The sequence below is a fragment of the Spodoptera frugiperda genome, chromosome 21 (assembly GCF_023101765.2).
Source record: "Spodoptera frugiperda isolate SF20-4 chromosome 21, AGI-APGP_CSIRO_Sfru_2.0, whole genome shotgun sequence".
Taxonomy (NCBI): Eukaryota; Metazoa; Arthropoda; class Insecta; order Lepidoptera; family Noctuidae; genus Spodoptera; species Spodoptera frugiperda.
This window is the reverse complement of record NC_064232.1, coordinates 5375854-5393049: the sequence shown is the minus strand read 5'-3', so window position 1 is coordinate 5393049 and position 17196 is coordinate 5375854. Positions and strand designations below refer to the sequence as shown.

Sequence of the window (17196 nt, the reverse complement as noted above, 5' to 3'; positions counted from 1 at the left end):
GAAAAACTAATTCGTTTGATGCAATCCGTCCGATGCGTGCGATGCGGGTCTGTGGACGCTTACCTTAAGGCATAGTTTAAGTAATCATTAAATATATTTTAGTGCGGCTGTTAGAGTTATTTTTACCTTTGATGGGTCGACGTGGCCGCTATCTCACCTGATGGTAAGTGATGATGCGGCCAACAATTTAGCACGTCTGCCCATAAGCAACCTATTTATTCGGGCCTTGAAGGCACCCAGGTTATACCCATCAGGAAACAGGCTCTAACTCAAACAGTTTGTTGTTTAATAGCAAGTTTTTTTTTCAGATACTTTAAAGCTAGTCAGCCAGCACGATGGGTTTCCTTGAAGAAAGGGATTTGTGTGAAGTGCCCACCATCCCTGAGTTCTATAAGGGAAAGACCATTTTTATCACTGGAGGATCTGGTAAGTAATCATTTTATATAGATACTAGCTGTTAACCGCGACTTTGTCCGCGTAGAATAATTATATCTGACAGAATTAGGGTATTTGATTTTCTCATCATCATCATCATCATAAGCCGAGAGACGTCCAATGCTGAACAAAGGCCTCCCCCTTAGTCCTCCACGTAGAACGACAAGCCGCCACCCGCATTCACTGCCTCCCCGCCACTTTGAATTTCTACTATAAGAAAATATTTTTTTCTAAAATAAAAGTAGCCTAAGTTACTCCTTAGTACTTCAGCTAACTGTCAATAAAAGTCCCGTCAAAATTCGTCAAGCCATTTTAGGGATTAGCTAGAACAAACATACAAAAAGACTGACAGAAATACAAAAATTGAAAAAAATATATATTATTATCTTCCTCTTTAATTTTTACTTATTTATTTATTTCATATAATATGATAATGCTATTACAGAACCTAGGTCTTATGCGAAATTGAAGGCCAGAAGTAGAAACGGGGTGGTTTTTAGTCAGTAAGAGTCTGACACTCCCTCCCGCCTCGCCCAAGGCGGCAGAAGTCATTGAATGATTTTCCCCCCTTAAAAAAAGGTCTAATGCGACAAAGTATCTTAACATGAAATAAACTTCTAGGTATACATAAAAAAAGACCTACTTATACTAACAATACAGTAAGATAAGATTTTTAGTTTTAATTCCGCTTATACATGTATTTTTTAACATACGGTGTGCAGCACCGCCCTCCCACTCGCAATTAAATGCTCATGCAGCAGGGGTGCAACATAAAATACACACATAACATGCAATATACCACTCGAAATATGTTTCGCTCCGCCACGGAGCATCCTCAGGAGGTGTTGACTCGGTGGCTGAATGCTCCCGCAGCTCAAATGAGCATTCATTGCAGTTGCATCTCTGCTGCATGAGCATTTAATTGCAGGCGGGTGGGCGGTGCTGCACATCGCATGTTAAAAAATACATGCATAAGCAGAATTAAAACTAAATAATCTTACTGTATTGTTAGTGTAGCATAGAACCAGACCCGTGCGTGTTGCGCGTCGCGTTCCACGCGCGCCTCAAAGAGCCATCAGACCACCAACATTGAACTCGCTGGGCCCAGTCTACGGCACTAAAATAAAATTTACATGGACTCTCCGGGCTTGTCGGTGGCACTAATGCATAAGCGGAATTAAAACAAAAAATCACTAAAAATAAAAATGTATTGTTAGTGTAGCATGGATTTCCGCAAAGTAACGCCTGATTCTATTCTATATATAAACCTACTTAGGTATATTCTATTAACGACATTACATTTACCTTACAAATATTGTGGTTCGTGACCTCTGTGAACTTACTATTTTAGTGTACCTATCGTATGTATATTCATAAGCATGCAGTAAAAAGCGGTTATTTTAATATTACAAAAATACATTCCAATTTTATTGTATTAGTATAGTGACCAGACATCGGAATTCCGTATTGAATTGGGGTCACTGATCCAATTATATATAATATGGACACCTCCTTAACCCCGGGATTGGCTGATCTATTAATGACATTAACATTTACCTTACAAATATTGTGGTTAAAATGACCAATCTGTGATACTTCACTATTTAAATGTACCTATCGTTGGATTATTGCATAAGACAAGCAGTAAAAAATATTGCGGGTTGACTAAAAGTAGATACAACATGCAATACGGTTCCAATTTCTATGCAACAAAGATAAGCATTTTTATTTGACACATAACGACCAATCAGAACATAGGATACATGGGTCGTACACTAACCGGTTACTAAAACAATGCGAACGCCCGCCGATGAGGCAGTCAGGTAGCACACTCGTTTACTTCGGCACGTAAGTGCCACTGTCTTTACCTACTGTGTTGTGGAAATATTACGCCCTAGCTTGTGTACATACTGACTTCTTGAATCTGAACCCGTGCGGTAACGCGCGGTCATGTGAACTTAGCCTAAAGGCTAGCAATTATTTGAAATGTACTTATTAATGTTTGCGTTTATTATTTAAACAATCGAATTCCGATGAATTCGATTGTTTTTATTATTCAATATTAAATCTAGTTTTGATTCAAGAGAAAGGTTTATATCTATACCATACTAATATTATAAAGCTGAAGAGTTTGTTTGTTTGTTTGAACGCGCTAATCTCCGGAAGTACTGGTCCGAATTGAATAATCCTTTTTGTGTTGGATAGTGCACTTATCGAGGAAGACTATAGGCTATAAAACATCACGATCTCTGATAATGACACAAGTACCAGATATCAATCTACTTACTTTTAGTGTATAATACGTGCGTAATATAATTATCACCATTGCACCCTTGCGACGCTGGGGATAGTTATTAATATAACATCTAGAGGCTCATATTCATGAGCCCGGCTTGAAACTAGTCGAGTTCCTCGTCAAATAGTTACGTGAAGTCAAAGTCAAAGTCAAAATTATTTATTCCAAATAGACCAGGAAGGCACTTTTGAACGTCAAAGCAAATATTAATAACGTCTGTCTGTCAGTCAGTCCTCTAGTGAAGCTATTTGCTCGTTCCAAAGTGTTGATTCCTATGGGGAAGAACGAGCAAGGAACTCCATAGGTTACTCTTTTCCAATCAGATTCACAATACAATTCTTGGTTACATTGTTTCGATTACTTCAACTATGTGAGAACAATGTAAAACTAATATTCAGTCAAAGCGATAGAAAAAGAAAATAACCTAGAGGACAATAAAAATTAATGCAGTCCGGAGCTGACCAGTCCCAGTTGACAGCGCCCGTTCACGAACATGACACGTACACCAGCACCGCCCAACTCAACCATGTTGCAGGGAATCGAGTTACGTGAGTAAGCCGATAACATAATAATTAATAATGAACACCATTTCTGTTTCCAGGATTTATCGGGAAGGTCCTGATTGAGAAGCTCCTGTACTCCTGCTCGGAGCTGGACAGAATATATCTGCTGATGCGAAACAAGAAAGGAGTCAAGTCTGAAGATAGGCTCGCCCAATTATATGCTACTCCTGTAAGTTTTTTTTTAATCATTTATTCATTGAAGTTTACATATTTAACTTTTACATCAAAAATCGCCAAACTGTATTACAGTATGTTGGCGATAGTGGCGCTCTTATTCTTATACAATGTTGTTACTTCTTACTACTATTTATAATTACATTATAATATATCTTTATATCTAAAACAATGAACTTTAATTTTAAACAGGTATTATTTATAAAGTGATATTATACAGTCTGATTTTTTAAACACTTTCCAAAATTTTTTGAGTTTATATTTTTGAAATAAGGCAAACGTTTTCAAAAAAAAACTTGGCTGACTTTACTGAAGAAAGATGGGGAAAATTTCATTAAAAGGATCAAAATGACTTTAATTTCGAAAGTCGGTGTTTCTCATTATTGTTAGTCTCTTATTTAACACCGCCCTCCGAAATAAAAGTCATTTTGACCATTTTTTTATATATAACGTCACGCTTTTTATACCCGAAGGGATAGGCAGAGGTGCACATTATGGTTAGAAGTATGAGAAACAATAAAAACATTTTTATTTTTTTTTTTTTTTTAAGTATTTTAGGTCTATGACTATCGGCTAATATATTATGAGGTATTATGTTGTGGCGACACTCTGACAAGTGACAGATGACAGAAGTCGCACATATACTATCGACGAGCAAATCAACGGATGACGTCATAAATATCCTGCATCGCACATATGAAGTTTACATGCGAATTAACACGGATAGAAAATCCCAACGAACAACAGTTTGGCAGAACGCCCGCCAGGCTGAACACCTCGCTTGGTCGGAGGATCCTCCTTTTCTTAGGGAACTTTACTCTCTGTTCACTAAAATGTATTTCTCTGGGGCCATGGCTGCAAGTGCACAATGAAGACAGTAGAACAGTGATGCAGGGAACTTAATCTTAATTTATTTGTTTTAGTGCTTCGACCGCCTCAAGAAAAAGAAGCCAAACGTCTTTAATTCGAAGGTCTTCATCGTTTCTGGCGATGTTTTGGAACCTGGACTAGGTAAGTTAAGAGATCCAATTGCTATATTACTCATCAGCACGACTGTTGCAAAGCTTTTACAATGATTTTCCCAGATAAGCCGATAAATGAGCACTTGATGGTAAGCAATCGCCCCAACCCATGGACAAAGGCAAAGCGTTTATTTCAATTAATCTTAAATTACGCACTTTTGAAACGTCAAATTGAATTGTCCGTCAGTCTGTCTGTCAGTGAACACACTAGAGGCGTGCCGGCCTTTTGGCGGTTAGGAATTTAAGGATTTTTTTGGGTTTGAGGATTGGGCAGATTGAGGAGAGAGGTAATTAGGCCTCCGGTAACCTCAATTACATGACGAAACACAACGCAAGCAATGTACCTACTTAGTGGAAATGTTTAGAGTACCTTAGATTATTTTGGGGGAAAATTATGTAAAATCAACCTTATCCCAATAATATTAGATTAGGTTCAGGTTAAGTTCAGGCAGCTTTGCTGTTTAGTACGTTTCTAACATTTACAATTAATTTTCAGGTTTATCACAAGAAGACAGGGCTCTCCTAGTCAACCGAGTGAATGTGATCTTCCATGTAGCTGCTAGCGTCAGGTAAGGTCCAGGTTTTTTTGGGACAAGCCCGCCATAACCTCCCATACCGCTGCAACTCCTGTGCACCAGGATCTACAGTAGATACAAACATGAAAACACCGGAACACTAAAGTCCGGCGCGTCCCAGGGACATGAATGACTGTCTTGGATCCCGCAACGAAATAAATCAGAAGATATTATTAGAGGAGAAGAAGAAAAAAAAAGATAAGGCGAGAGGTCTGATATAAATGACTTATGACAGTTTGATGATTATTCCCCACTCAAAAAAGATACTATGGTCTGTGAACCATAATCCAGGACTGTTATAGATTCTTGATGATGATTTATTTCTTCTGACAAACTTAAGTATGTCCATGTTTAAGTAATAATACTCATATCTAAATATTTTGTGTTCTAGATTCGACGACACGCTGAAGTATGCTGCCCAGATGAACCTTCGAGGCACCATGCAGGTGATGGAGCTAGCCAAGGAAGTCAGGGATTTATCTGTAAGTTTTGCTAATAAAGGGGTAATTCTTTCGGGGATTACAAATAAAAGTCCAGTGTGTATAAGACACTTGAAGGAAAATATTGTTCTCTTTTCCTCTCCTCTAATAATAATATCTTCTGATTTATTTTGTTGTGGGATCCAAGACAGTCATTCATGTCCCTGTGACGCGCCGGAGTTTAGGGTTACGGGGTTTCATGATTGTATCTACTGTAGATCCTGGTGCACAGGAGTTTTAGCGGTATGGGAGATTGTGGCAAGCTTGTCTCAGTAAAAACGATACTTGAAGGAGCAAGTGGGACATAATTTATGTTTAATCACTTGCAAACTTATAATAAAATTGACATTATCACGCAAAACAACCCATTTTCTTTGCAAAACTTTAGTTCCACTCACTGAATACCAGATGGCGTTGTACTCAATTTCTAATTTTATTTTTCGTAGGCTGTCGTCCACGTATCGACTTCGTATTCTAACACGAATAGAGATCCGATTGAGGAGGTCCTATACCCTCCTCTGGCTGATTGGAGGGAAACACTGGCTGTCTGTGAGTCTGCTGATGAGCATACCATGAGAGTGCTGACTCCGAAGTAAGTTTTGTCAAATAATTTGTTTGTAGATAAGAAATGATATTAGTTAATGTTGATGGTTTGGAATATAGATATGTGTTTCTCTATTAAAATAGAAGAATTGACAAAAAAAAAACATTTTGGGATGAATTTTATGATTCTCGAGACCCTATTCTATCATTTGAAGCTCCAATTAACAACAAAGGATTTTTGATAGAAACAAATTTATCCATTTCGGGTTCATATTTACATTCAAATTTTACCTATTTTTGTAGTTATTTGCATTGTTATGTATAACTTACATTTAATTTTTCTTATCAACAAATATTACAGGAAGAAAATATTATCTAAGTTAATTGTAATTAAATTATAATTACATAGCAATTACTGTCATAATTTTTGTCATTCCATTGTCTCTGCCTATCCTCATGGGAGACAGGCGTATCGTCAAGTATATACGAGTATTATGTACTCTAACTAAATTTGTTCATCAATCAGGTACCTTGGAGAACTCCCAAACACGTATACCTTCACGAAGCAGCTGGCAGAGCATGTGGTAGCTGAATACAAAGGACAGCTTCCCATCGTCATCGTCAGACCCTCAATAGGTGAGGAGCATCCTTCAATACTACACTACATGAGCTGCTGTTTACATGTGAACATTAGCTCATGACGATACCTAAGTACGTGTGTCGCCTGGACAGTCAACCTCGCTACATCCTTGTTGACTGGACATCTACACTACATGAGCTGCTGCTTACATGGGAACATTAGCTCATGACGATATCTAAGTACGTGTGTCGCCTGGACAGTCCACGCTACATCCTTGTTGACTGGACATCTACACTACATGAGCTGCTGTTTACATGTGAACACTAGCTCATGACGATACCTAAGTACGTGTGTCGCCTGGACAGTCTACGCTACATCCTTGTTGACTGGACATCTACACTACATGAGCTGCTGTTTACATTGTCTTGAAGATATCCTATCATGTCTTATTTTATTTTATTTCAGTAATTTCGAGTGTAGAAGAGCCATCTCCTGGATGGATTGAGAACTTCAATGGTCCTGTTGGAATTTTTGTGGCATGTGGCAAAGGTAAGACAAATTCTTTACGCAAGACATTTTACGCAAGACAAACTCAACAATTTAATACTAGTTATTACTTATGGCCGATAGATGGCGTTGTATCCAATTATTTATTTATTTGTATATAAAAATATCTTCAATAATTAAACTCGGAAATGCTTTATTAAAACTAACAAACATTAGAATCACCAATGCTATTTGTTAAACGGATCTTATTATCTCTTGTAAAAAACTTATATTGCGTACTTCTGTCTAAAGATGTAAGCTTTTATACTTGAAACATAGATGGCGTTGTACTCAATTTGTTATTATGTGTTGTGAGATAATAGGTTCACAATAACTGCTTGATTTTAATTTTATAAGTAAATGCAACACTTTTCGTTATTTATTTTGACTTTTTCAGTAATATTATATTAAAAATATTACAAAATCAATATTCTTCAATTATTTCATATCAACTGAACTACAATTTCGACCCTGTTCAACAAGTCTTCGGTAGTATAGTGGTCAGTATCCCCGCCTGTCACGCGGGAGACCGGGGTTCGATTCCCCGCCGGAGAGAATCTTTTTGTCTACCAAATCTTTCTTTATACTTCTTTTCAGAGCTTTTTACATTTTTTTCGGTTTTTTTTCAGGTATTATGCGAACAATTCATACGAAACCAGATATCATTTGTGATTTTATACCCGTGGACATTTGTGCTAAGAATATTATTGCAGGCGCTTGGATTAGAGGAACAAAGCCGTATGTATTATTCTTTATTATAGCATTACGCCTTTAATTCACAAAAGGGGTAGGCAGAAGTGTACATATACAATGTCACACCCACTTTTCACCAGTTATGTTATGTAATATGTCTATTGTTTTAGTATTTATTATTTTAATATCTAACAGTGGTTACTTTGGAGAATTTTTAAGTGACTGATTTGGATAATTAAATTGTTTTATAGAGCGCCTGCGAAACAATATTAGCAATTATATTGTAATTGCGATTGTTAAGTAACAAATTAGCATGTATGTACACAAAATTATAATGTAGGTACTACACATATGATATACGTACAATACCCAAACAAATAAAAACTGCTTGAATCCAGAAAAGAGAACATTACACAAAATATATTATTCCATAAAATACATAATATTATACTAAAATAAAATTTCATACGAAAAGCAGGAGTAGGAACGGGGAACAGGGTGGTTTGTAGTCAATAAGAGTCTGATACTCTCACCTCACCCAAGGCGAGAACCATTAGATGATTTTCCCCCTTACAAAAAAACCTTGGATACCAAATAAGATACTTTTTATCACACGGGAACGCGGGCAAGGCCGCTGTACTTAAAAATTAAATAAAAGTAGAGGCTAGTAATAGATAAATAACCCTCCTTCTGGCGCAGTCGGGTAAAAAATACGGAACATCACGCCTTTTATCCCAGAAGGGGTCGACAGGGGTGCACATTGCGGCACGCAATGCCGAATGAGACCTAAATTTGTGTCATTAGTCCCATGTAATAGGAGAGCACAATTCCAGACTCCATGCTACTACTGAGAAATTTTCGAATAACCCGAAAAACCCAGTAATACTTTGCCCAACCTGGGAATCGAACCCAAAATACGTTGTCCTACAAAAAATAAAATTATATTTATAAAAAGGCCCAGTAATACTTTGTCCAACCTGGGAATCGAACCCGAAACCCCTTGTCCGGCAAAAATAAAATAAAATTTACATATATTATTTTCCCACAGCCTCGAGCCCACAGACGACATAGAGATCTACAACTGTTGTTCCGGCAACCTAAACAACATGTTGATGGGTGACCTGGTTGAGATGTCCAAACACGTCTCCAAGGAGGTGCCCCTGGACGACATGCTGTGGCACACCGGCGGCACCATCACCACCAATCCTGTGTACCATTATATTAAGGTGGGATTACTTTTGTATTTTTTATGGTACTAGCGGACCCGACAGACGTCCTGTCTACACGTCTGATTAATTAAAAAAACTTTGTCCAACGGACAAAATTGTGAATCTAAACCATTGTCAGATCCCCTTGAATACACACAAAAAATTTAATCAAAATCAGTCCAGTCGTTTAAGAGAAGTTCAGTGACATACACACTTACAGAAGAATTATATATATAAAGATAAGCCGGTAAACAAACATACGGATCATCTGATGGTAAGCAATCGCCGCCGCCCGACATTTGACACCATGGGCGTTACTACAAGTGCATTGCCAGCCTTTTGGGGGTTAGGAGTTTAAGGGTTATTGTTCGGGAATCGGGGGTTGGGAAGATTGGAAAGGGGGGAATTGGGCCTTTGTATGGTTTGAATAGACTGTAAGTTTTTAAACTGACATGGTCACTAATACCGATAGAAAAATAGATAAAATTGAATAGGTAAAATTAGAAGTACAACCACGTGTGTTTTTTTTATTGGAACCCGAGCAGATGCTATAACTGAGCCGGTAAACGAGCAGACGGATCACCTGATGCTAAGCAATCGCCACCGCCCGACATTTGACACCATGGGCGTTACTACAAGTGCATTGCCAGCCTTTTGGCAGTTAGGGATTTAAGGGTTGTTGGGGAACCGAAGATTGGAAGGATTGGGAAGGGGGGAATTGAACCTTTGTATGGTTTAAATAGACTGTAAGTTTTTAAACTGACATGGTCACTAACACTATTATTAGAACTTGAGACGGGATATTTACCATGTTAATTTACCCATGTCTACGAGTTCCAACAGTGCGGAATTATCGGAAACTCATAAAAATTAATAAACATGGTAAATATCCCGTCTCGAGTTCTAATGATTTTCTTTTTTTAAAAACTTTGCCCCACACTAGGATTTTCTCCTGTGTCGTGGGTGCGTTTACAAACATACAAGTTCACATACACATGACACCCAGACCCGGAACAACAATCTATGGATCACACAAAGAGTTGTTCCGTGCGGGAATCGAATCCGCGACACGTTGTACGGCAGCAAGTTGCCCAGCCACCGCGCCAACCGTGCAGTCGTGGAGATTACTTTTGTATGTTTGAAATAACACATTGAACGCCGTGGTGGTCACCGGTGACCGACGTTAGTGGAGGATTTGCCTTCAATAGTTGAAGATTGGCTGTCAAAGACTTAAAATAGATTGTTTTTAAGGTAAAATTCTTAAGTGTGATCTCCCGACCCAACTAGGGGTCAGGCAGAGGCGCATGGACACTTGAAACACCAGATGCGTCACAAGTGCATTGCCGGCCATTTGGAGGCTAGAAATTTAAGGGTTGTTGTTCGGGAATCGGGAATTGGGAAGATTGGGAATGGTAATTGGGCCTCCGGTAGCCTCACTTACACATCGAAATAAAACGCAAGCACTATTTCACGTCGGTTTTCTGTAAGGCCGTATTATCACTCCCGTCGAGGCGGGCCAGCAGTGCCGAAGCATGGCTCTCCCACACTTATTCGATGACTCGATTTGAAGGCCGCAAGCGAAACTGCATAGCAAGGGGTCTCGCATTGCCGCCCTCATCTAGTTATTTAAGAGATTGACGTGTAAAAGTGTTATTGTATAACCTATTTGCAAAATAAATATCATTTATCATTTATTATATTCCCTGATCGAATAAAATATTGAAGCCGGCCACCAAACAGAGTTTCCAAATAATGATGTAAAAACTACAACTACTTAATGTTTATTTGTATATTTTTCAGGTCCTAGTACAACATTTGCTGCCGGCCTTTCTAGTGGACACGCTGCTCTGGCTAATTGGAAAGAAACCTATGTAAGTTTACAGTCTGTTTGTCCACCTATCAATTAAAAATGTATTTAAGTATGTATGTTACAAACTGCCTCGTTGGCCGAGTGGTTGCAAGTGCGACTGTCGGGCAACGGGTCTCGGGTTCGATTCCCGGGTCGGGCGAAGTATTGCTGGGCTTTTTTTCGGTTTTACAAAAATTACTCAATAGTAGCACGGAGTCTGGAAATGTACCCGGTATATGGCAATAGGCTTGCCAGCTACATGGGACTTACAACATAAATTGTGAAATGTTGGTGTACATTGTACAGTAGCATTATGTGCCATAATGTGCACCTCTGCCTACCCCTTCGGGTATAAAAATGGCGTGACGATATATGGAATATGATATATATATACCATTGGTACATATTGAACCATTTTTTTATATATTTAATGGGTCGACGTTTGGCCGCTATCTCGCCTGATGGTAAGTGATGATGCGGCCTACGATAGAGCACGTCTGCCCATAAGCAACCTATTAGAATAACCTATAAGAAATAACCCATAGGAAACACAGACTCCGGCAAGGAGTTCCACTCCCTAGCAGTTCGCACAAGGAAACTTGAAGCGAAGCGCTTCGTGCCATTTATATAGTTATTGAACCATTTGCGATTTTTACAGGCTGGTCAAAGTCCAACGCCGCATTTACATAGCGAACCTCGCGCTCAGCTACTATCTGACCCAGCAATGGACATTTGACAACACCAACTTTGTGCAGCTCCGATCAGTACTGAAACAAGCAGATATGAAGCAGTTCTATTACGACCTGGAGACGACTGATCTGGTGGAATACTTCACCAAGTGCTGCTTAGGAGGCAGGAGGTTCTTGCTGAAGGAAAAGGATGAGGATATTCCGAAAGCCAGGGCACATTGTAAAAGGTACGCATATTGAATAGGGTTGTTTTTGAATGGGAAAATTCAACCAATGACTTTTCCCACCCTGGACGAGGCGAGAGGGAGTGTCAGACTCTTACTGAGTAAAAACCACCCCGTTCCAACTCCTGCTTTTCGAGCCGGAGCCCCGGTAAATCCGCTAGGTAGTCCGCAGCTCCGAGGAGATGAAGTATGACAATCAAAAATCTATTTAGTCCGTCAATAATTAGGTAAGTAATGAAAATATATTAGACACGATTTTTTTTTATTTGTCATATTAGGTTACAATATTTGGATAAAACGGAATAAGATCGTTACGTCACGTTACCCTATAAAATGTAGTAGTAAATAGTGAAGTCAAAGTATTTTGTAATAAAAAAAATACGTGTCTAATATTTTAACATACCTACCTCATGTACTAGATAGACATTAAAAAATATTTAATTCGACCAGAGTGATACCACGGCCTCACAAAAATAACGACGTGAAACAACTAAACTGTTGGCGTTGTGTGAGTGAGGTTACTAGAGGCCCAATTACCTCCCTCCCAATCCCCGATTCCCCAACAACCCTTAAAATCCTAACCCCCAAAAGGCCGGCAACGCACTTGTAACGCTTCTAGTGTTTCGGTTGTCCATAGGCGGTTACGCCGGCTTATACCATAAAAAACAGATGGGGCCCAGTAGGGCTGATGCCTGATCCGGAGCTGCGGACTACCTAGCGGGTTTACCGGGGCTCCGGCTCGAAAAGCAGGAGTAGGAACGGGGTGGTTTTTAGTCAGTAAGAGTCTGACATTCCCTCTCGCCTCGCCCAAGGCGGATTCGGTCATTAGCTGATGATTTTCCTCCATAAAATGAGACCTAATAGCCATACTTTATTTCTGTTTCAGAATGATGATATTAGACCAGGCGATGCAGGTTCTATTCCATGCCGTGTTCTTATGGTGGGTTTGTAATAAGATCGTGCAACTGTTTGGCATACAGAGTAATTTGTTTTAATATTACATTTAATAGTTATGTAAATAATTATAGTTATTAAAGTATATTTTTTCATTTTAAACTCTGTGTTTTTATTTTTGTTAATTTCTTACCATCTTCACTCTTACCGTGGGTATTGTATACCCGACTGTGGGACTATATATTTGACAGAGACCGGGCAGTAGCGCTATTCTAAACTTTGTAATTTTCTTACCACCCCCACTCTTACCGTGGGTATTGTATACCCGACTGTGGGACTATATATTTGACAGAGACCGGGCAGTAGCGCTATTCTAAACTTTGTAATTTTCTTACCGTGGGTATTGTATACCCGACTGTGGGACTATATATTTGACAGAGACCGGGCAGTAGCGCTATTCTAAACTTTGTAATTTTCTTACCACCCCCACTCTTACCGTGGGTATTGTATACCCGAACTATGAGACTACACATTTGACAGAGACCGGGCAGCAGCGCTATTCTACACTTTGTTATTTTCTTACCATCTTCACTCTTACCGTGGGTGTCCTATACCCGATTATGGGACTACACATTTGACAGAGACCGGGCAGCAGCGCTATTCTAAACTTTGTAATTTTCTTACCACCCCCACTCTTACCGTGGGTGTCGTATACCTTTCTATGGGACTACACATTTAATTAACAAGCGATTTTAAAATCGAAGGTCACAATCTATACACATAACAATTGTTATGCGTATAGATTGTGACCTCTCTTATACAGCGTGTAATAAAATACATACCTATATACATCAAGAAGCACTGAAGAATACAGGTTGAATAGAATCTCTACACAAAGTTTCAGCTTAAAATACGTTTAAAAAAATTAGTACCAAATACTTGGTGTCGCATGGTTCTTGATTTTAAATCATCATACAAACGTATCACAACACTACAGGGGTCACTCGCTAATTACGAAACATTTCTTCTGTAAATCTGATCACCTAGTACCTTTTTTTTTTTTGTTGACGGGGGAAACCTTCAAAAGGCGCCTAGCTTTCTGGGGATAAAAGACTAGGGAGTGTGGGATTTTTACCTAGATCGCTTAGTACCTGTATCTATATGTTCTCTATCTTGATGTTCGGTTTCTGGAATTTTATGTATTGGAAAAATTCATAACTTCGTTTCATGAAAACATGGGTTTAAAAAACGCTTCCCGTATCGTTTGTTCTGTTATCTAGAAACCGTGCACTTGATATGTATACCCCCTTTTTTAGGGTTCCGTAGCCAAATGGCAAAAAACGGAACCTTTATAGATTCGTCATGTCTGTCTGTCCGTCCGTATGTCACAGCCATTTATTTCCGAAACTGTTGGGCCTACATAGTTGAAACTTTGTAGGTTGATGTATTCCGGTAACCGCTATTCGAATAAAAATTAATAAATTTAAAAATTAAAGGAGGACACTCCATACATGGAACTGATTAAAAAAAAAATTTTTTTTAGCTAACATATCCGTGATGGGTGTCTATGGATAGGTCTTTAAAAAAGACATAGAGGTTCTTAAAACCATTTTTCGTCAAAATCAACCGTTTGAAAGTTAGACGCTTCCAAAGTGAAAAAATGAGTGTCCCCCCCCTCTAACTTTTAAAATAAGAGAGTGAGAAAACTAAAAAAAAATATATGCTGTAGATTTCAATAGAAACTAACAACGAACATTGGTTTGAACCAGATATCATTATTAGTTTTTAAGAAATAAAACATTTTCAAAAACCGCAAATATAACTTTGTCGTTCATACAAACACTATGTAAAACCAAGTTATTTTATAACTTTGATATTATGTCATCTACTTGCTGCTACGGAACCCTTCATAGGCGAGTCCGACTCGCACTTGGCCGGTTTTGTTACACCGTGTATAGCCAATATTGACTGCACGGTTAGTACGATGGCTGGGAAACCAGCTTTCGTGCAACGTATAGCGGGTTCGATTCCCGCACGGTACAACTCTTTGTGTGATCCACAAATTGTTGTTTCTGGTCATGTTTATGGGTGTCATGTGTATGTGAACTTGTATGTTTGTTAACGCACCCACGACACTAAAGGAAATCCTAGTGAGGGGCAATGTTTTTAAAACAAAGAAAAGAAGGATAGTTATTATTAAGGGAAGTTTAAGTATAAAATGAAAAGCATAAATTTATTTTTATAATAATATTTTTTCATTTATTTTCAATAATAAATCGATAACTATTTACAAAACAGTAGACCAAGTACCAAACGTAGAGAGAATACTTTTCGCTTATTATAATAATTATTATTGAAAATAATTAATTATTCATTTATTTACGTACCAATTTTAAAAATAATTCACATTAATATTCATTTTTTATTGGCTGAATAATAATTTTATGAATAAATTAATTAAATTATTTCTGGTTTATCTTTAGTAGTGACACCTGTTAAAATCTATAGATAATAAATATTCATTAAATACAATTTTTATTATTGGACAAAAGACATTAAAAATAAAATGATTTGTATAAAGATTTATTTCATATTATTATTCAGCAAATAAAAAGAAACATTATTTAAAATATTCATTTTATAATTTCATAAATACATTTAACTTATTATTAAATTAAATATCACAACATGAGTTGGTAATTAGGCTCAGGCCTAAATGTACGGCTTAAGGCCTAAAATAAGGCCCAACTAGTACTTATAACTTACCAATACATGACCATAAATTCTTATATGTATAGAAAATAACTTAAAGGCCAATTTCATATAGGCCTGGTTTGCCCTTGTTCCATCAGTGAAATAATAAAAATATTTTGGAATATTGAACTTTTATAATAAAGTAGCGTCAACTGGTGTGTTCAAAATTTTTGTCTAAAAACTGGTAAACTATTGATAGCTACTTACTATTTTAGTTATATTCCAAAATATATTTATTTATAAAGGCCTATTTCACAATATCTGATTCAATAATTGTTAGCTTAACTGTACGCTTAGTATGAGTTTACTATACGTTTAAAATAATCGTAGCGAGAGCGCGTTCAGCGCTCTGGGGCCTTAGTCTGCTATTACAATTGTGTCAGAATGGTCGATTACTGAGCAGTGCGAGAGGGACGGAGCTATACAACCTACATAGCTCCATCCCTCTTGCACTGCTCAGTGATCGACCATTCTGACACAATTGTAATAGCAGACTAAGGCCCCTGATTAGTTGGTTTATTCTCGCCGGCCAATCACAATGCCGAATGAGCTCTCGTTTCGATTACTTTAAACGTAAAGCAAATTCAAATTTTTGCTAATCTAATTGCCAATTCAGCTAATAATAACTTCATCAGTGATTAGAAATAGGTCCTAAACTTCATATTTTGAAGCTTTTTTATACACTTCTTGATGGATAGGGCTCATTTAAACTTAGGTCTATCTTAAAACCTAGCTTAGACTAGTCTATAAGGCATAGAAAGGTAGTTATGGTTATAAAAAGGAATATTTCAATTGAGCAAACTTGTTCAATGGTTTAGGAATATAATTGATAAGGTGTTTTCTATGGATCCTATCTTTGAACAACAAATTATTAGGTTATTATATCACTATTTATTTTGATCGTTTGTTTGTGATGGGAGTTAGGTTTTTTGTTCACCAGATGTCGTCAGTATGTCACATTAGTGGACTTCAAAAGTTATTGGATAAACTGAGGACTTAGTACTAGTTTGTTTTACGTTAAACAAGATCGAAACGTTACTGCGTTCGGTGTTTTGATTGGCTGGTTCATTCGTACCGACCAATCAGTACCCTTAGTACGAGTTTGGTTTAAATCGAAACGAGAGCGCGTTTGGCTCTCTGATTGGCCAGCTCAATGAACCAATCAATCAGAGCGCCGAACTCGCGAACTTTCGTTTCGTTTTCGTTCAACGAGGGCGTACCTAAGCCCTCTAATTTCTTGATTGGCGCTGTCTGATGACAAAAAACAATAATCTCATTGAATATGGTGCTGAAATTAATGGACTGTTTCAACCGTCTCCATTTCGGTATTCGAATAATCGGAAATCTTACTTTTTTGTTTTGTGATCAAAACCTATTTGAGAAAACCCCTCAGGCGGAAACCTAAATATTAATAATAATTGTCATATTTTATGTATTATTTGTACTTAAAATTACTTCTATTTCAAAGACTTTGTTGTCTTTAAACACAAATGCTTTTACTTATAATAATAATAATTTTTACTTATAAATCTAATGTCATTTCTTATACAAGCAGAAAGTCTTATTAAATTAATGGAATGTATAATTATTTCATTAATTATTTCTGAGCTTTTATTATTTAGAAATAATAATTCGGTTAAATTCACTGGCGTAAAATAATAATTATTTAATT

At 37.6% G+C, this 17196-nt stretch overlaps 1 protein-coding gene, 1 long non-coding RNA gene and 1 other non-coding gene across 3 annotated transcripts in view; all 3 read left to right on the top strand.

Annotated features, from left to right (window-relative positions):
* LOC126912000 (uncharacterized) overlaps window positions 1-17196 on the top strand; it is a 42449-nt gene that overhangs the window by 4746 nt on the left and 20507 nt on the right. The gene's annotated exons all lie outside the window — the stretch shown is intronic.
* LOC118280261 (putative fatty acyl-CoA reductase CG5065) lies at window positions 297-12932 on the top strand. The gene is made up of 13 exons (XM_050701935.1): window positions 297-426; window positions 3333-3463; window positions 4392-4479; window positions 4987-5059; window positions 5457-5547; window positions 5991-6136; window positions 6614-6723; window positions 7133-7216; window positions 7843-7951; window positions 8955-9132; window positions 10915-10985; window positions 11622-11879; window positions 12763-12932. Exons 1-13 carry the CDS (start codon window positions 336-338, stop codon window positions 12869-12871), a joined length of 1539 nt encoding a protein of 512 aa, XP_050557892.1. The 5' UTR covers window positions 297-335; the 3' UTR covers window positions 12872-12932.
* Window positions 7697-7768, top strand: Trnad-guc (transfer RNA aspartic acid (anticodon GUC)). Its single transcript has one exon. It is a non-coding gene; the product is annotated as a tRNA-Asp (tRNA).